The sequence below is a fragment of the Bos grunniens genome, chromosome 14 (genome assembly GCF_055505025.1).
Source record: "Bos grunniens cultivar Pamir isolate PY7600 chromosome 14, Bosgru_T2T1.0, whole genome shotgun sequence".
NCBI lineage: Eukaryota > Metazoa > Chordata > Mammalia > Artiodactyla > Bovidae > Bos > Bos grunniens.
Window position 1 is genome coordinate 59173569 of NC_141178.1, and position 20782 is coordinate 59194350.

General features: G+C 44.1%; 1 protein-coding gene across 4 annotated transcripts in view; it reads right to left on the minus strand.

Moving 5' to 3' along the window:
- Positions 1–20782, minus strand: part of LYN (LYN proto-oncogene, Src family tyrosine kinase) — a 109253-nt gene that overhangs the window by 28232 nt on the left and 60239 nt on the right. For 2 of the 4 annotated variants that reach the window (XM_086336938.1, XM_086336939.1), the window contains exons 2-9: positions 20363–20436; positions 16634–16679; positions 14868–14973; positions 12622–12720; positions 12396–12499; positions 11863–12012; positions 10331–10483; positions 208–390 (exon numbers count right to left, since the gene is read on the minus strand). In XM_086336938.1, coding sequence (XP_086193064.1) covers positions 208–390; positions 10331–10483; positions 11863–12012; positions 12396–12499; positions 12622–12720; positions 14868–14973; positions 16634–16679; positions 20363–20431 — 910 coding nt within the window. In that variant the 5' untranslated portion in view covers positions 20432–20436. Of the gene's footprint in view, positions 1–207; positions 391–10330; positions 10484–11862; positions 12013–12395; positions 12500–12621; positions 12721–14867; positions 14974–16633; positions 16680–20299; positions 20437–20782 lie in introns of all 4 variants that reach the window. The other 2 variants (XM_086336936.1, XM_086336937.1) reach the window with 1 other exon arrangement.

Sequence of the window (20782 nt, forward strand, 5' to 3'; positions counted from 1 at the left end):
TTATGTTTCCTGTATTGGCAGGCGGGTTCTTTACCACTAGTGCCACCTGGGAAGCCCTTGTAACGAGCCTGCTGTTGATAGTCTGAATTATCTGAGGAGTCTCTGAATGTCTAAGTGTTCTCCTTTCCGAGGGCTGGGCCGTCACACGCCCGGGTGTCCTTTCTGAGGGCTGGGCCGTCACAAGCCCGGGTGGGGACGGGCACTCACCCTTGGCCATGTACTCAGTGATGATGTAGATGGGCTCCTCTCTGGTGACCACGGCATACAGCCGCACCAGCTTGTCGTGCTGCAGCGTCTTCATGAGGTTGGCCTCCTCCAGGAACGCCTGCACAGACATTGTGCCTGGCTTCAGTGTTTTTACGGCCACTTTGGTGCTGTTGTTATAGTAACCTAGGGAGGGAAAAGAAGGGAGGTTGTGATTCATCAAAAACTTCATGCAGACTTAGAAGAATATTTAGCTATAGACAGAAAAAACTTCTATAAACTCTATAGTGTTAACATTATCTAAAACCTTTAGGGACTTCCCTGGTGGTCCAATGGTTAAGATGCTGAGCTCCCAGTGCAGGGGACCCAGGTTTGATGCCTCGTCAGGGAACTAGATCCCACATGACACAACTAAGAGTTTGAGCCTTTGACTGTGTGGATCACAATAAACTGTGGAAAATTCTGAAAGAGATGGGCATACCAGACCACCTGACCTGCCTCTTGAGAAACCTGTATGCAGGTCAGGAAGCAACAGTTAGAACTGGACATGGAACAACAGACTGGTTCCAAATAGGAAAAGGGGTACGTCAATGCTGTATATTGTTACCCTGCTTATTTAACTTATATGCAGAGTACATCATGAGAAATGCTGGGCTGGAGGAAGCACAAGCTGGAATCAAGATTGCCAGGAGAAATATCCATAACCTCAGATATGCAGATGATACCACCCTTATGGCAGAAAGTGAAGAAGAACTAAAGAGCCTCTTGATGAAAGTTAAAGAGGAGAGTGAAAAAGTTGGCTTAAAGCTCAACATTCAGAAAATGAAGATCATGGCATCTGGTCCCATCACTTCATGGCAGATAGATGGGGAAACAGTGGAAACAGTGTCAGAATTTATTTTTCTGGGCTCCAAAATCACTGCAGATGGTGATTGCAGCCATGAAATTAAAAGACGCTTATTCCTTGGAAGGAAAGTTATGACCAACCTAGACAGCATATGCAAAAGCAGAGACATTACTTTTCCAACAAAGGTCCATCTAGTCAAGGCTGTGGTTTTTCCAGTGGTCATGTATGGATGTGAGAGTTGGACTATAAAGAAAGCTGAGCACCGAAGAATCGATGCTTTTGAACTGTGGTGTTGGAGAATACTCTTGAGAGTCCCTTGGACTGCAAAGAGATCCAACCAGTCCATCCTAAAGGAGATCAGTCCTGGGTGTTCATTGGAAGGACTGATGTGGAAGCTGAAACCCCAATACTTTGGCCAACTGATGCGAAGAGCTGACTCATTGGGAAAGATCCTGATGCTGGGAAAGATTAAGGGCAGGAGGAGAAGGGGACGACAGAGGATGAGATGGTTGGATGGCATCATCGACTCCATGGACATGGATTTGGGTCGACCCTGGGAGTTGGTGATGGACAGTGAGGCCTGGCGTGCTGCGATTCATGGGGTCTCAAAGAGTCAGACACAACTGAGCGACTGGACTGAACTGAACTGAACTGAACTAAAGATCCCACATGCTGCAACTAAAAAGATCATGCATGCTGCAACGAAGACCTGGTGCGGACAAATAAATAAGTGCTTAAAAAATGATAATAAAAAGAAAAACAAAACCTATATATGTAACATTAGGGGGCTTCCTTGGTAGCAGCTCAGCTGGAAAAGACTCCGCCTGCAATGCAGAAGACCCCAGTTCGACTCCTGGGTCAGGAAGTTCCCCTAGAGAAGGGATAGGCTATCCACTTGAGTATTCTTGGGCTTCCCTGGTGGCTCAGACAGCAAAGAATCAGTCTGCAATGCCAGAGATCTGGGTTCAATCCCTGGGTTGGGAAGATCCCCTGGAGAAGGAAATGGCAACCCACTCCAATATTCTTGCCTGAAGTAGCACATGGACAGAGGAGCCTAGTGGGCTACATACAGTCCATGGGGTTGCAAAGAGTTGGACATGAAATTGGCTGCAAAATGACTGAGTGACTAAGCACAGCACAGCATGTAACATTAGGGGCAACTAAGTAAAGGGTATATGAGAATTCTTTGTATCATCTTTACCAAAAAACTTAAAATTATTCTAAAATCAAAAGGTTTTTATAAAACAATGGTAAAACAAAACTCCATATGCACTGTCCCATTTTCTCTAATTAATTTGATTTTCTCTGTTTCATTAGATTTTTTTCTAATTAATAAAATGTTTTTTATCCCAAGACAAAAAACCCCACACACCATAAGTCTATTAGATACTCTTACACACACACACACACACACACACACACACACTGACAACTGTCTGGAAGAAAATACACCAGAATACACTGAGTACTGGCTTAATTATGAGTGATTTAAATTTTGCTCACCATATCTTTAACTCTTTACCAACTTTACTACAATGAATATGCATTATTTTTATAATCAGAAAGAAAAGCTTTGCCCTTGAAAAAACTTTACTAACTCTAAAGTATAAAGAATACACAGGAATCAAATAAGTATTTCTCAAAGTTTTCAAAGAGAACTGGACACAGTGATTCTATGCAAAGAAAGGGCTCTGGGTTGAGCCACCTGGGAACCCCTGCCTGCCCCACGCCATCTCACCCAGGAGACACAGCAGGAGTGCAGACAGCCCAGCAAGAAAGATGCCCATCTGGCTTGGTTAACCACAGCATTTCCCATGCTGTCTCAACCTCAGAACACATCTTCATGTACCTTTTATCTTCCAGAACACACTTCGGGAAATACCGCCTCCTTAATATAGTTCCCCCAAGGCACTGATTTTCTGGGACCTGCCTCCATGATGTGGTTACTTTTTCTTGCTTTAAGATTACTTTTGATATGGACCATTTTTAAAGTCTTTATTGAATTTGTTACAATATTGTTTCTGTCTTCTGTTTTGGCTTTTCGGCCGTGAGGCAGGTGGCATCTTAGCTCTCCAACCAGGGATCGAACCCATCCCCCCTCCACTGGAAGGTGAAGTCTTGACCATTGGACTGCCAGGGAAGTTCCCCATGATGTGCTTACTTTGGAGCTTGATTTTCTCCTGGAAAAGCCTTTTCTCGGTGGTTTGGAAAGCATAGAGGTAATCACACGCAGCTTTTCTTTCTGTTTCCATAGTTCTCTTGGAAAGACAGGAAAAGGTGAGGATGGAGTGGCAGATGGTCACCACGAATCACCCTCAAGGTCACCTCTACCTGGTGTGTGACAGCCTAACAGCCCCAGGCCCAAGAGAGACAAACACCTAAGGAACAGTGATGTGGAAACGTCCAGTCCCTTTTCAGGTCACACGATTATCAGTACACACACAGCTTACGCTCAGGGAAAACCAACGATGGTGGTCTCCAGAGGACTTCCCTGGTGTGGTTAAGCATCCACCTGCCAATGCAGGGGACGTGGGTTCAATATCTGGTCTTGGAAGACTCCACATGTCGTGGAGCCACTAAGCTGTGTGCCACAACTACTGAGCCTGTGCTCTAGAGCCCTCGTGCTTCAACAAGAGTAGCCCCCTCACTGCAACGAGAGAAAGCAACGAAGACCTAGAGAAGCCAAAAAAAAAAAAAATCTCCAGGAGAAAGAAACCACCACCCAGCATGACAAAAATGACAAAGTCTGACCATCTTGAGTGCTGGCAGTGCTAGCCCCTTAGCAGGACAGCTGGGGCAATTCCTGCAGGTCCTTTCTGGGTTCTCTTCTGAGCATCGCTGAAACAACAGTATTCTCAATGGCCCTGGAAGGATGCTGACAGAGCAGGCTCTTTTCTAGAGCAGTTATATTGAGTGACCACCCACCTGACCATGAACCTGTGTACACTGGTGGGGAGGGTGTAACCCAGAACAGAGCTTTAGAAACTAAGACTGCAGCATTTATTGGAGCTGAGGGCTTCCCAGGTGGCTCAAGTGGTCAAGAATTCTATCCCTGGGTCGGGAAGATCCACTGAAGAGGAAATGGCAACCTACTTCAGTAATTTTGCCTGGGAAATCCCATGGACAGAGGAGCCTAGAGGGCTATGGTCTGTGGGGTCTCAAAGAGTCAGACATGACGGAGGGGCTGAGCACTGGAACTGAAGATCTGTGTACCTGTGATGCAGTAAATCCTCCCTGGTCATCTAGAGAAACTCATGTACCCTGGCACCAACCAGTGCAAAAACGTTCATAGTAGCCTGTTCCTAATAGCCAGAACATGGGAGTAACTCCAATGCCATTGATAAATAGTAGGGTTTCTTTTATATAAAGTTTAAAACCGGGCAAAAGTAAAGTACTCTGGGTGCACACAGCCCCACACACAAAAGCAGCAGAACTACAAAGAAAAGTCAGGAAATGATCACAAAAGCCAGAATAGCAGCTGCCTTCGGGGGACAGGTGGGGTTGTGGTCGGGAAGGGGAGTACAGGGGCTTCGGGTGTGATTCAGTGGTCACCACACAGGTTTTCATGTTGTCAGTAGCTGTGAAAGCGAACGTTCGTGTGGTAGGCACTTTTCTGTCTGCTTCTTATACTGCATGTTAAAGCAACAGAAGAGAAAGAAGCAGGGGTAGCTAGTCTCCTTTTGTCATCACAAAAGCCATGGGACTCACCGAGACTTTTCACAGAACATGAAGTTATGGGTCAAGGATGAAGGAAAAAAAAATGCTCTCCAAGCACAGGGGGAAAAAATCACCAGGAAATACTGCAGCTGCTAAAGATATTAAAAATGTTGATAAGGAGTTTGAAAAGAGCAGCAATTAAAGCAGCTGTGTCAAACCCAACTCTAGGAGGACAGTAGCTTCCACTCATGGCTGCTTAGGGCTGTGACGTTTGCACGACAGGGCAGCTTTCCATCTGCACCAAAGGCATGAGTTTTACTCAGCACTAAGCATCAAATCGTACTTTACCAATACACTGCCCAGTACTGGCAGGTTCACAGGGGTCACAGAGATGTGGCATGACAGATGGAAATATACACATGCTGCTGCTAAGTTGCTTCAGTCGTGTCTGACTCTGTGCCCTTGTTTTTGCACTGGTTGGTGCCATGGACGGTAGCCCACCAGGCTTCCCCATCCCTGGGATTCTCCAGGCAAGAACATCAGAGTGGGTTGCCATTTCCTTCTCCAATGCATGAAAGTGAAAAGTGAAAGTGAAAGTGAAGTCGTGTCTGACTCTCAGTGACCCCATGGACTGTAGCCTACCAGGCTCCTCCGCCCATGGGATTTTCCAGGCAAGAGTACTGGAGTGGGGTGCCATCGCCTTCTCCATACACATGCTACTATGTATAAAACAGATGAACTACAAGGACCCACAGGGAACTCTACTCAATATTTTATCATGACCTGTAAGTGAAAAGGGCTCAGAGGTTAAAGCGTCTGCCTGCAATGCGGGAGACCTGGGTTTAATCCCTGGGTCGGGAAGATCCCCTGGAGAAGGAAATGGCAACCCACTCCAGTATTCTTGCCTGGAGAATCCCATGGATGGAAGAGCCTGGTGGGTTACAGTCCACGGGGTCGCAAAGAGTCGGACACGACTGAGCGACTTCACTAAGGGAAAAGAATCTGAAGAAAGATTCTTATATATAACTGAATCGCTTTGCTGTACACCTGAAACTACCACAGCATTATAGATCAACTGTACTTGAATAAAAAATAAATTTGTAATAATAAATAAATAAAAGGAAGCTGCAAAAAAAATTTTTTTTAAATCTTTTGAAGGAAGTAAATAATTTCTTGTGGGTGCCGCTGTGCCATAGGTAAAGCAGAGAGCGCTCCAATGCAGGTGTGGCTGCTTGCTATACCACAGGACGAAGGTGGTTTTGTTCATACGAAAAGATGAATACAGTTGCTTTTAGAAGTCATTCAATACAGTTGGCTCCCATGAAGATGGATCAAGCAAACTTCAACGCAAAATCAGTTTCCTTTCTTTCCCAAAGTCTCTCCAAAGGCCGAGCGGCAACAGGAAATGTCTCCTTTTGTGTTACTCATGGGTCAGTTCCCTCAGTGTCCAGCAGCCCGAAGAGGAAAACGGGTCCCTGAACCAGACGGCCGAGGATCACACAGACCAGAGGAAACAGCTTGAGGGACAAACTCCCCTCTCTTTTCTCCCCACCCCTGCTCCCCCAGATCAGGGCGTTCCCTAGTATTTGTCCACTGTGCTTCGGACCAAAGAATCCAGACCATAAACTGTGCCTGGGAGCCTCTGAGCCATTTCTCAGGCTTCATGATAATGTTCACTTACTTGATTAAAAGGGATGCAATTCTTAATCTGCTGTCCTTTTTCTAGCCATGAGCAAAGCCAGCCAGCTTATTTAATCCCTCGAGAAGTTAAAGCTAATTGCCAGCAGCTCTAAACTGCACAGACAGACCTTGCTTTTACACGGAGCCTTGGTCGGAATGAGACGTGCAGACACGCGTGGGAGGGGCGCATCCTTTGACCTGCTTCGTAGCACGTCACTCCCCACTGTTCCTTTGGTTTTATTTCCAGCATTCCCCTGCTAAGTGCATTCAACAAATTGACGTAATTTCAGCAGCGAAGGAAGAGCTCCCTGGCTGGCAGCCAGGTTCACAGAACCACACTTGCACAAGACCCCAGATCAAAACTGTTTTTCTCCTCTTCTTTCTTTTCCTTCCTTCTCTCTCTCCCTCTCTTTCTTTTCTTTCTTTAATACAAAACTAGGGGGAAAGCACCATTTAAAAACAAACAACTTTCAGCATCAACATTCCAGCGGTAATGTTATACCATAGTCTTGCAATATGTTACTTTTGGGAGAAACTGAGTAAAGGCTATATGGGACCTCTCTGTATTATTTCTTTTACACCTACAATAGCTTTATTGAAATATAATTTATATGCCACATTACTTTCCCATTTAAAACATACCATTCATTGGTTTTGGTATATTCCGATTTGTGGTACCATCACCACAATCAATTATAAGGACATTTTCATGTCTCCACCCCTCAAAAATGGTACCTATTAACAATTACCTATTAACCTATTAACAATTAACACTGCCATCGCCCTCCCCCACCTGAACCAACCACTCATTTCCTTTGTCTCTACAGAACTGTCTTTTACAGACATTTCACATAAATAGCAGTCATATAACACATGATCCTTTGTCTCTGGTTTCTTTTCTTTATTATCATGTTTTCAAGAGTCATCCATGTAATGTGTGTCAGGACTTTCTTTTAATTACCAAATAATATTCCATTGCAAGGAAACACCACATTTTGTTTATCCGTTCATCAACTGATGGACATTTTGGTTGTTTATACTCCTTGGTTATTATGAATAACGCTCTTACTTATGAACAGTTGTGTAAAAATGTTTGTGTGAACAGATGTTTTCATTTCTGTATTATTGCAGACAACTGTGTGTGAATCCATAGTTATCTCAAAATAAAAAGTTTAATTGAAAATACCCAAGAAACAGCTCATGTTGAGGGGGGAAATTCTGGGTAATTTCTCCCCTCTATTTCATAGTCTTGGCTCTAATTTATCATACTATCTTCATAATATAATTATTTAAAATAATAACAACTGTTCTTAAATGCTGTCAACTATATTAAATGATTACTTGCATCACCTCATCCTGTTTTTACACCATCCCTATTTTATTGTTGCTGAGCCACTTGAGAGTAAGCTGCTATTGTTCTGTTTGATTTTAAGGAGGTCTACCAGATTTCTCTATTTTTAATGTAACATTTTAATTCCCTATTATAACTGATGTATTCATTACCTTAGGGGAGATTCTTTAAAATTGTTTAAATATCCAAAAGCACTTTGCCCACATGGTTTCAGAATCACGTGCTCATCTGATTCTCATCCCTCTTAGAGGCCATCACCTCTCTAAAAGCTGCAGCTGTCTGTCCTCTGACCTGCCTCCACCCTTCCCGGTGCCCCCACCCCACCCCAAACATGGTTACTCCAACCTCCAGCTCAGTCTGGGAACTAGGGACTTTGCCCTCCCTCCTTGGCCTGTAGGCAATAATGGAACCAACCACCATTCTGTACCCCTGAGGGATGCAGGAAGGCACAGCATCGCTTAGTACTTAGATGCTATTCGTGACCCAGGGCATGATCTGGACCAAGCCACGGGAAACATTGGGAAAGCCAAATGAGAGACATTCTACAAAAGGACAAACCTGTCATGAAAGATGGAGACAGGCCAAGGGACTCTTCCAGATTCAAGGAGACTACAGACAGGTCAGTTAAAAGCAAACTCTAGATCCCAACAGCCCTGGGGACAACACTGGGACAATGGGGAGAATTAGGATGTCGACTCTCCACTAGACTCTGCGGATCAATGCAGAACTTCCTGAATGTGACCACCGTGTGGCATGAGCCCATAGCCCTTCCCTGAGGAGATGCCTGCATGAGTATTCAGGGGTGAAGGTCGTCGCGTCTACACCTTACTCTCAAGTGGCTCCGTAAAAATAAAACATGTCTGTGTGCGTATATATAGAAATGATACAGGAAATACAGCAAAATATTAACTGGTGAATCTAGGTGAAGAATATACAACGTATATTATACCTGCTCTTGTTCTGTGGACTTGGAAAAAAATATATTAAGGAATAAATGCAAATATCTCAGGGGAGAAAGAGGTGACAATTTTTTTTTAAATGAGTAGATCCCAGTTAAGACAATTCCTTAAAAAGTTAAGCACAGAATGGTGTGACTCAGCAATTTCACTGTAGGAGAATGTATATCCGTAAGAAAATGAAAACACCTGTCCACACAATAATTTCCATATGAATGTTCAAAGAAGCATTATTCATAATAGCCCAAAGATGGAAACAAGCCAAAGGTCCACCAACAGATAAGTAGATAAGCTGTGGCATACCCATACAATGGAATAGTGTTCGCTCATAGAAGAAAGAAATTCTGACAAATGTGGGTGAACCTTGAGGACATCATGCTGAGGGAGATAAGCCAGACACAAAAGGACAAATGTGTGTAGGATCCCACTGATGTGAGAGTCCTAGAGTATTACAGTCATAGAGACAGGAATTAGAGTGGTGTCCAGGGGCTGGGGAAGTGGGGGTGGGGGTAAATGTGTGCATTATGGGTACAGGGCTTCCTTCTGGACTGATGGAAATATTCTGGAACTAAATAGAAGTGGTGACTGTACAACAACGTGAGTGTGAATTGTTCACTTTAAAATGACTGACCTTCAGATCAGATCAGATCAGATCAGTCGCTCAAACGTGTCCGACTCCTTTCGACCCCATGAATCGCAGCACGCCAGGCCTCCCTGTCCATCACCAACTCTCGGAGTTCACTCAGACTCACGTCCATCGAGTCAGTGATGCCATCCAGCCATCTCATCCTCTGTTGTTCCCTTCTCCTCCTGACCCCAATCCCTCCCAGCATCAGAGTCTGTTACATGAATTTTACTTCAATAAGAAAGGAAAGGTGGACAGAGCAAGGAGGAGGAGGTGATGATTTAGGCAGCAGAGTGGGAGCAGAGACACTCCTAGAGCAAGATCACGCCCCCGGTCTGTGGACCCGACCAGAAACAGGGTGCCACGTACTCACACAGACCCCAGTGAGCAAGGTGAGGCTGTGTAATCATGATTTAGCCTGATTCCATTATCATGCTCCCAGAGAATTACAGCACAGTAAGAATTAATTATGGACTTCCCAGGTGGTGCTAGTGGTAAAGAACCTGTCTGCCATTAGAGGAGATGCAAGAGGTGCAGGTTCGATCCCTGGGTTGGGAAGATCCTCTGGAAGAGGGCATGACAACTCACTCCAGTGTTCTTGCCTGGAGAATCCCATGGACAGAGGAACCTGGTGGCCTACGGTCCGTAGGGTCGCAAAGAGTCAGACTCAACTGAGCAACTGAGCACAGGCACACAACCCAACTGTACCTTTCCCTGAGATGCCTGCACTTAACCGTATGTCCAAAGAATCTGCTGATGAGAGTCAGAGAAGAGTAGACAGATAAACCAGGATAAGCACCCACTGCCCCTTCCTTGTAAACATTCATCCAACAAAAGAATGCCTAAGTCTCGAGGAAGATGAAGAGTCTAATCATGAGGACTGTGTGGGCTTGTTCTTGGTACCAGGGGGACAGAAATGAAAGCATCGATGCTTCTGAGAAAACTGACAGAAATCAGCTGGAGCCCTTATTTCTCCAGAAGGGACTCAGGCTTCAGAGCCACACACTCACCCATCCAGACTTCCCCGAACTGCCCGGCGCCCAGCCTTTTCACCAGCTTGATGGACTCTCGGGGGATCTCCCAGGCATCCTTGTCCCATGGCTTCTGTGGTTTGGGGCTAATGCACGCCTTCTCCAATCTCCGGCACAAGCCATCTGACTGCTCTAATTTCAAAGAGAAAGTAAATGTGGAAAAAGTCATCCTTTGTATTTTACCAGTATCTACAGAGAAATCTGGACTATGAGTTTTGTCATTTCCAACTCGCCAAGGTCTACAAACTTAAAATGTTTATGGGGGTCTCTTCTGTGTAATCATGACTTGAAATTCTTAAATGAAAGACAGTTTAAGACACACTTGATTTGATTCATCAGTAATATTAATCTATGAAAATAAAAACAATAAAATAAATAGACAAACACAGGCTGGCAGGTTGTCACACTTAATAGACTATAATTTTAATTACTGAGTCCGTGTAAACTCTTTAGGGCACAATGGTGGGAACTTGGTCAGGTCACCAGGGGACCCCCCCACCTCCCCGCCCAGTCTCAGAACAGGGCCAGGACTCTACAAGTACTCAACACATATGCCAGATGAATAACTTGATGGGGCTAACAGAGGGGGAAGAAGGACTTACTACTCTAGAGTACTTGCTCTCTCCATACTTGGGGACATAAGCAAATTTTATGTGTTTTACCTTAGAGCAGCTTGAAGAAATAAGCAGTAACAGCTTCCCACTACAACTGACCTCAAACACAAAGGGAATGTACCTAAAGGCTATTCACGGGGTCAGCCTAGCAAGGCTGAAGAGCAGACTGGGGACGAAGGACCGCTGACTGGCCACTTCTAATTGTTTTGGTGTTATTGTTATAATTTCTGTTTTCTTTTACCAAGGGTACGTATTACTTTTACACACACACATACACATGTCTGCATTCCTAGTCTGGATATTAAAAGATGTGTTGTAAAGTCATGCACTATATGAAAATAATACTCATTTCTATGTTTGTAATTTTTGAACATTAACTGTTAAACAGCACAAGCTAGGTGGGAAGGACTAAGATAATTATTCACAAAGATCAAATCTGACTTTGAATGTTTGTGTGTGCTCAGCTGCTCAGTCGTGTCCGACTCTCTGTGGCCCCATGGACTATAGCCCACCAAGCTCCTCAGGCCATGAACTTTTCAAGGCAAGAATACTGGAGTGGGTTGCCATTTCCTCCTCCAGGGTATCTTCCCAACCCAGGGACTGAATGGGTGTCTCTTGTGTCTCCTGCATTGGCAGGTGGATTCTTTACCACTAGTGCACTGTTGAATGTATAGTTATAGGTTACTTTAGGACCAGTTATAGAACATGATCCTGCAACTTTATCCAAAAGAAATATGATTCTCCTTTCTAAAGAGGCTACCAGGAAAACTACTAGAGTTCATCAATGAATTCTATAAAGTTGTAGGATACAAAAATTTTTTATGTAAGTTTGACATCATATATTTATCATAACAGATGTATCTTTCTTTTCTTGTCTGACCTTATGTTTTCACTTACTTTGATAATGCTTAATCATGTCGCTGATACAAGGAAAAGTGATTCGTGGGGAGATGTAATAACCCCCATTGTCCAGACTTCTGATTTTGTAGTGCTTAATCACATCGCCGTGCACGGGGTCATAGTCTCTGACAGACAGAGAGTAACTTCCTGCAGAGGAAGAAGTACAAGCAAAGATTACACTTACATTTTGTAAACAAGATTGGCATTATGGGGAGGCAAGTGTTGGGAGTTTGGGATTAGCAGATGCAAACTATGACACATAGGATGGATAAACAACATGGCCCTACTGTAGAGAACAAGGAAGTATATTCAATAACCTGTGATAAACCAGAACAGAAACGAGTACAAGAAAGATGACATACATGGATAACAGAATCACTTGGCTGTAAAGCTGAAATTAACACAACACTGTAAATCAACTATACTTCAATAAAACGAGGTCTGCCTATAATTCTTTTTTAACAGAATTCTAGAATCATTTCTAAGAATGATTTCCTAAACAGCATTTGAGGCCTTATGTCACTTCCTACCTTTTAATGTCTCGCTTTCTCTGATAAGGAAAGCTCCAGCGCTGTTCCCTGGGGCCAGAAGCTGCCTTTCTGCATCCTTCCTGGTTATATCTTTGAAAAACCACCTGTGAAGACATATTAACATCCCATGGCTGTTGTAATCCCGGGGAGAAAAAAGATGAAGAAAAAGCAAGAAATCCAGCATGTCACACAGAACCATTCCAGACCACTCCAGGTGAGGACTCACTCTTCAGTTTCCAACGTGTTGACTTTGGCCACATAGTTGCTGGGAATGAAGCCTTCTTTCTTTGTCAAAATGGACTTGGCTTTCCACCACTCTCCGTGCCTGGAATAGAAACCCGCATCAGAATGGGTTTGTTGGGCTTCCCTGATGGTACAGTGGTTAAGAACCACCCTGTAATGCAAGGGATGTGAATTCAATCCCCCGTCAGGGAACTAAGATCCTGCATACCATGGGGCAGCGAAGCAACTGCTTGAGCCGCCAAGAAAGAGGCCACACGCCACAGCTAAGACTCGACATGGCCAAATAAATACATATTAAAAAAAGAAAAAAGGGTTTGTATTCAATGACTCAAGAACTACAAGAGCAATTGTCTTAAGGTGTTTGTCTTGTGGGGTGTGGGACAGTGGGGAAGGCCCTGGGACCCCAGAATGCAGGGGGAAAGTTGATGTGTCCTGATGAAATACAAATATGTTTAGTGATGGACCCAAAGCAAAACAGCCTCATGACTGAAGTGTGGGTCTCTGTGTTCAGAGCTGCTGCATAAGAGTTGGTGAAAATGATTTCCATCTTACAGAAGCAGAATTCTTAACTTCCCCAGGGATATCTTTAAAATGGGCTTCCCTGGTGGCTCAAAGGGTAAAGAATCTGCCTATAATGCAGGAGACCTTGGTTTGATATCTGGGCTGGGAAGATCCCCTGAAAGAGGGCATGGCAAACCATTCCAGTATTCTTGCCTGGAGAATTCCAAGGAGAGAGGAGTCCATGGGGTCACAAAGAATTGGATACAACTGAACGACTAGCACTTTCACTTTTCACACTTACAGAAATGGGAGTCAAGGGAATAAAAGCTCATAGTTCTTAAGTTATAAATGGCTTTGTTGAAATAGCTAGTGTCCATAGGCTGATGCCATGGGGAAAAAAAGAAAACCATAAAACAGTCCCAAGCAGATGAGCCTTATCACCACCTCGCATCTCCTACAAGAGGCATGGAGCCAGGGAAGGGGCTGGGGAAGGAGGAACGGATGGGTCCCCAACAGATGAGCCTCAGCTGTGTTCCCGTCAGGTTCTCACACCCAGATGGGACCCTCATCTGGCAAGACATGAAGGACAATTACAACTGGCACTCGGCTGTGGTACACTACACGCCTGTGCCATATTTATAAAATGCACACACACACATAAGCCATTTCTGGTTCCCAAGCAAGACACTAAGATACAGAGTGACTTGTCACAGTCACACAGCGATCAAGTGGCAAGCCCAGAATGAGGCTCAAGTTCACATTCAGCCAGTAATGGACAAGCCCTCTCAGGTACTCAACACCTTATACTTAATAAGGGTCTCTTTCCTCCAGCCAACCAAGGGTCTCCTGTTGGCGGGCCAAGGTAATGCTATATGAAGAGCAGTAGAATTACTGAAGTTCCTTATTCTCAGCACAGTCCTAAGCCCTGTGAGTCAACCTGGAGGGGTCAAGAAAATGATGTCCAAGCATCTTCACAGAAGCGCTAAGTGCTGAGCAGGGGCTTTCCCCGAGATGACCACTGCCTTGGCACCCCGCCCTGATGACTCATACCCAGTTGGACCCATACACTTGGTGTGAATTTGAGGAAAATAACAAAGTAAAAATGGCATTAAAAGAACATGCAGGGACTTCCCTGGTGGTTCAGCGGTTAGGAATCCACCCACCAATGCAGTGGACACGGTACATATGCCTGGTACAGAAACTTAGATGCACGTGCTTCGAGGCAATGAAGCCCACACGCCACAACTAGAGAGCCCGTGTCCTGCAATTACTGAAGCCTGTTACACTCTAGAGCCCATGCTCTGCAACAAGAGAAGCCATTGCAGTGAGAAGCCTGTACACTGCAACTAGAGTCGCCCCTGCTCACGGCAACTAGAGAAAGCCAGAGAGCAGCAACAAAGACCCAGCACAGCCAAGAATAAATTTTACAAACATTTTAAAAAAAGAAATGCAAATTCCACATAGATCTAAACCTCTTAAGGCAGCACAGATGGATAAGGAAAGACAATGGTGCTTGGTTTCAAAGGAAAAACTCTTGGAAACTGCTCACAGTAAAGCCTAAGAGGAAAATCCCTCTGGCCCTGCTCCTTCTGGCAGCAATAAGGCTGGAGTTCCATGCCCACCCCCAGAGGGGTGTCTGCCTTGCTGTGCCGCTGGCGGCCAAGCCCGGGGAGGGGGATAGGCTTCGGGATTTGGTGCCATAGAAGAGGGACACTTGGCTGCACTTACTGCTCCAGGACTTTCATCTTCTCCCCTTTCTTGAAGGACAAGTCGTCTGGGTGGATGCCATCGTACGGATACAATGCGATCACGATGTCCCCTTGCTCCTCTGGATCTGAAAATGAACAAGGCGAGTGAAGACCTTTACGAATCCACAGCAGAATGTTTAAAATGGATAACCAACAAGGACTGACTGTATGGCAAGGGAACTCTGCTCATTGTCATGTGGCCAGCCTGGAGGGGAGGAGAGTTTTGGGGAGGATGGATACATGTATACATGGCTGAGTCCCTTCATTCACCTTCCCTGTTCACAACATTGTTAATCAGCTATTCAGTTCAGTTCAGTTCAGATCAGTCGCTCAGTCATGTCCGACTCTTTGCGACTCCATGAATCGCAGCATGCCAGGCCTCCCTGTCCATCACCAACTCTTGGAGTTCACTCAGACTCACGTCCATCGAGTCAGTGATGCCATCCAGCCATCTCATCCTCTGTCGTCCCCTTCTCCTCCTGACCCCAATCCCTCCCAGCATCAGAGTCTTTTCCAATGAGTCAACTCTTCACATGAGGTGGCCAAAGTACTGGAGTTTCAACTTCAGCATCATTCCCTCCAAAGAAATCCCAGGGCTGATCTCCTTTAGGATGGACTGGTTGGATCTCCTTGCAGTCCAAGGGACTCTCAAGAGTCTTCTCCAACACCACAGTTCAAAAGCATCAATTCTTTGGCGCTCAGCTTTCTTCACAGTCCAACTCTCACATCCATACATGACAACTGGAAAAACCATAGCCTTGACTAGACGGACCTTTGTTGGCAAAGTAATGTCTCTGCTTTTCAACATGCTATCTAGGTTGGTCATAATACCCCAATACAAAATTAAAAGTTTTTTAAAAAAAGAATCCACAGCAGAAATGTTGTAACAGCTTGTCATGGGGCACAGAGTGCAGGGATGTACTGAGGAAACAGGCAGCTGGAAAGAAGACGTGTTTTCCTCCCAGATGGCTCGGGGTCCACATGGTCCGTGGTTGGCCACACACTGTACACACTGTTACATGTCTGTCATCTCAAATCATAGAGACCTATGACCTCAATGACTTCCAGCTCTAGGTTTAAAATGCGATACACCTGTGCTCATAGCAGCATTGTTTACAAAAGTTAAAAGGAGAAAACCATCCGAAGACACTGTGTATACATACCACAGAATAAAGGAAGCAAAATTCGGACACCTACTACAACATGGATGAACCTTAAAGACATTATGCTAAATGACATAAGTCAGCCGCAAAGGACAAATACCATTTGATTCCACTTAGGCGAGATCCCCAGAGCCATCACACTCATAGAGACAGAAAGTAGAATGGTGGGTACCAGGGGCCGGGAGGATGGGGGATGGGAGTTTGTGTTTGATGGGCACAGAGTTTCTGTTTGAGATGATGGAAAGTTCATCATCCCAGATGGAGAGATGGACGGATGGAGGTGATGGTTGCACAAAAATGAGAAGGTAGTTAATGTTACTGACCTGAACACTTCCATGGCTAAAATGATAAATTCTATGTTATGTCCATTTTTCCACAAAAAAAAAAAAAATTCGGAGACACATAGTTTTTCAAAGCAGAAGCCTAGTGTGTCTCCCTTTGCCTGATAAAACAATAAAAGTATCCTTTTCTACCTCACCCCACCACCTGCCCCCCCAAAATCAACAAAAACACCCAGGACAACTATTTTACAGAAACTCGAACAGTAAAGAAAAGAAACTACCATGGCATTATGAAAACATACCTTTAGTTTGAAACCTCTGTCCTGGTAAAAGCTGAGAGTCTGCAACCTAAAAGAGAATATTCATTAGAAAAATATTTTCTATGTTTAGCGTTTTATGCTTACATTCACACTGTATATTATGTCATTTTCGAACAGAAGCAAATAGGATTTAGATTTGTTAATTTATTAAGCCAGAAAGAAAAGGAGTGCAGAGGAACAGTCCTGCAGAGCTGTGTTCCGATCCCTGCCCCCTGCCCCAACCATGGAAGGGCTTTTCCTTCTTCAGCAGCCACTGGCCTGGGGGTGACAGGACATGTCTGAGCCGCTGCTGATTCAATCGGCTCCCTCCCCCTGATTCGGTACCAGAGCCCAAATATCCTTAGAAGTGGTGGTTTGCCCAGCTCCATGGTAATGCTTCCCCATTATCCAGCCTTGCTAGTTGGCAAGGAGTTGACCTGCAGGCAGGTGATGGGGCTTTGGGATCGGCTTTCTTATTCCCTGGGCTTCTTCTTTCTGCCCAGCAGCAGGTGATGAGCTGGGCTTTCAGCAGCCATGGATACCAGTGACCAGAGACAGCAGAGCCAAAGACGGAGAGGGGTCACCTGGGTCCTTGGTGACCTTGTGGAAGTGCCACCCAGGCCAGGACTGCTGATCTTCACTTTTCCCAGACTTGTTTTAAAAGCTGCTGTAAGGGCTTGGTCACTGGCAGCTGAGAACAAGTCCTAACAGATCCAGGCTTCCTGTGGCTGACCCCAATTCCGCTATGGGGACAGATGGCATCCCTGTTTTTTTAGCTTGGAGCTGAATGATCAGGAAGGGCCTGGCGGTACAAAAGGCCACCCCAATCACCTTGGAAATCAAATTCCTTTTTCCTTCATTGACATGGGGAGGATGTGTGAGACTTCCTGGGCTTCATTGTGTTTCTCTTTGATTAACGTGATTGAATGGAATATGAATCAAAACAGCTTGTACTGAAATTTAAATTTCTGATGGAAGTCAGCCCATCCAATCTCCAGGGGCGGGGAGCAGGGGATTACGTTTTTTCTGGTTGAGAAACTCTTGGCTCCGGATGATCTTTCAATACTTATTTCAAGGAGTTCTATACCGATTTTTAAACTCATTCAGATTGGCATAATTAGAATGTATGATCAATTTTAAAGCAGTTAGAGGAAACAATTAGAAGATGAGAGACTGATTAAATCATTTTGAAAGCAGCAAGCTGATTTTCAAATATCAAAGAGTCCTTAATTGACAAATGATTGAACACATTCTTCAGAAGGCCAAAACACATGTATAGAAAGCATCTGTCACCACTGTTCTTCTCTAAAATGTCTTTTCCTTAGAGAGTTATTGAATTCGATTCAGTTCAGCCTTGCTGTCACACATACAGCCTGTACTCAATCCAGGGGTGTGTTTTGGGCACATCTGGCTGGAACTGAATGTTATCCATGGAATAAGGTCCAACTGCCCAGTTCACAAACTAGGGCACCTGTGACCACAGAAGGTGGAGTGTACTGCGCTCCGGGGGTGCATGAGGGAACTGAGAGATTTCAAACCTGCTTCCTACTTCTGCTTTCTAACTTATCTTTTAACCTCCTTTACTCTTACCAAGAGGAAAAATGGTGCGTAAGTTTGTACTGGTCTCCTTTGCTTTTCTGAATGAAGGACATCTTCTTTAATTACGTTAAAAAAAAAATGGGGGATTTTAAACCATGTAAAATCTACAGCACATGACACTGGAAAAAGTCAGGTCCTTTTTATGACGCCTTTGAAGTCTATAACGAGAAAATTATCTGTGACTCCAAGTCCTTGTATCATTTCATTTTCTGTTAGTCATATTTCCATAGCATAGCTCCACATCTATACCTATTTATGTGATGTGTTTTTGAATATTATATTTATAGGTATTTATAACTAAATTATAAAAGTTATTAATAATCTTGTACATTTTGAGTTTCTGTTGTAAAATTACAATATTTAAAAAATTTTTTCTTTAGTTTTGGCTGTGCTGGGTCTTCACTGCTGTGCATGGGCTTTCTCTAGTTACGGGGTTACTCTCTAGTTGCAGTGTACAGGCTTCTCAGTGCAGTGGCTTCTCTTGAGCACGGGTTCTAGGGCCCACAGGCTTAATTGCCCTGTGGTATGGGGGTCCTTCTGCACAGGGGATCAAATCCATGTCCCCTGCATTGGCAGGACTCTTAATCAGTGACCACCAGGGCAGTCCACAATGTTTTTCTTGAATTTCTTTTTTGGTTGTGCACCACAGCCTATAGGATCTTAGTTTCCCAGCCAGGGATCAAACCCTTGCCCCCTGCATTGGAAGCATAAAGTCTTAAAAACTGGACTGCCGGGGACGTTCCTAAAATTAACGTTAATTTATCTGTCTAGAAATATCATATAGGGAATTAACAGCATAATGTATTCACTCTTCATCTCTACTTTTTTGCAAGAATATCAGTTTTCTGGTGCAAGCACCGATTTACCAATCTCAACAATGACATGTGGCCTTGACATACACCATACCTGCAGGATAAGGGGGAACGTAGGGGAGGGGGCTGGTACAGGGCATGACAACAATAATATACTTCTAGAATGCCAAGGCATTTAAAAACATGTCAGATTAGAGAAACAATGAAAACTCTTAATGAAGGCATTTGGACTAATGTGGAATAAGCTGCTTTCAGTTTAAACGCTGAAACACTGGTTTCCATAAAAACCAGGCAATGGGGGATGTACATATATACAGTGAGCAAACAGAAAGGACCTAAGATCTGAAGTAAAGTGCATTTAAGGTTGTAATTATCCAAAGCTCTGTTCCTTTCTTTCATGAAATGTGATATTAGTTCTTTGCCAAGCATTTCTCAAACACATCAGAGAGCACATCCATCATGTAAAAATGCTGGTACAGGTATTTGTCCTAGGTTAGAAGGCAGAATTAGTTGCTTTTTTTTTTTTATCTTTTAATTCTCTATAGTAAGTCATGACAACTTCAGTGTTCATACTAGTTTGAATTAATTGAAGAATAACATGATGGGATAAAGTATGATGGCTACCCTGGTGGCTTAGCAGTAAAAAATATGCCTGCCAACATGGGAGACGCAGGTTTGATCTCTGGGTCAGGAAGATCCCCTAGGATCTTCCTTCCCCAGGGAAGAAGGAAATGGCAACCCACTCCGGTATTTTTGCCTGGGAAATCTCATGGACAGAGGAGCCTGGTGGGCTACTGTCCATGGGGTCTCAAACAGCTGGATGTGACTGGGCGACTAAACAACAACATCTACCAAAGGGCATATTAGCACCTATTTTGGCTTCCGACTTGAATTCAGCATTTCCTTCTGCTTCCAGACCACTATTCTTATTGCCCATCCTAAGTCACACAAGCTCATATACATGTCCTTACATATAAAGAGAGGGTATTTGTACCAGTGACAGGAAAGGTGATAATAGCCACACATAAGGTGACCAAAGTCCCCTTTACTGTACATTAAGTGGCCTGGTTGTCTCGAATATATTTATAAACTCTTTAAAGGATTAAGTAACAAAGTATATCAAAAATTATTTGAGGCCCAAGTAATTAACATGATTTTTTTTTTTTTTTGGCATGCACATGGTAAGATTTGGAGTTTAAATTACGCAGCCATGTTTTGATCCTGCTGTGGGAATGCTCCCCTGAGACTATCTACTTACTGGCCTTTGGTGTTTATTGGACGTTGGATCTCTCACATAAATAGTTCGGTCAGTATTACGTACTGGTTGCGTCTTCAAATCTACTCCATCGTCATTCAGATTGTCTTTCCTTTTTGACTTTATACATCCCATAGTTCCTGTTGGAATACAAAAGCAATGGCATCGTTTTACCATTCCAGAACTGGCTTCCAGCCACCGAAGTCTCTCCATTTAAGAGAAGGTGATAGCGACTCAACAACAACAACAAACACACTTCTATTCTTCATCGCTGATGATTTAACCAAGTCAAAAAGGTGAAGACTGTTCACAAGCCAGGTGCTTGTTCATAATCTGTTCACTCATTCATTCAACAACAATTTATTGAGCATCAATTTCAGGTCAGCATAAATTCCTGCCCTAAGGACGCTCCTATTCTTGTGGTGAAGATGCGTGAATTAAAATAACAATGCAATGTGGCAGGTCAACGACAGAGGATGCACAGGA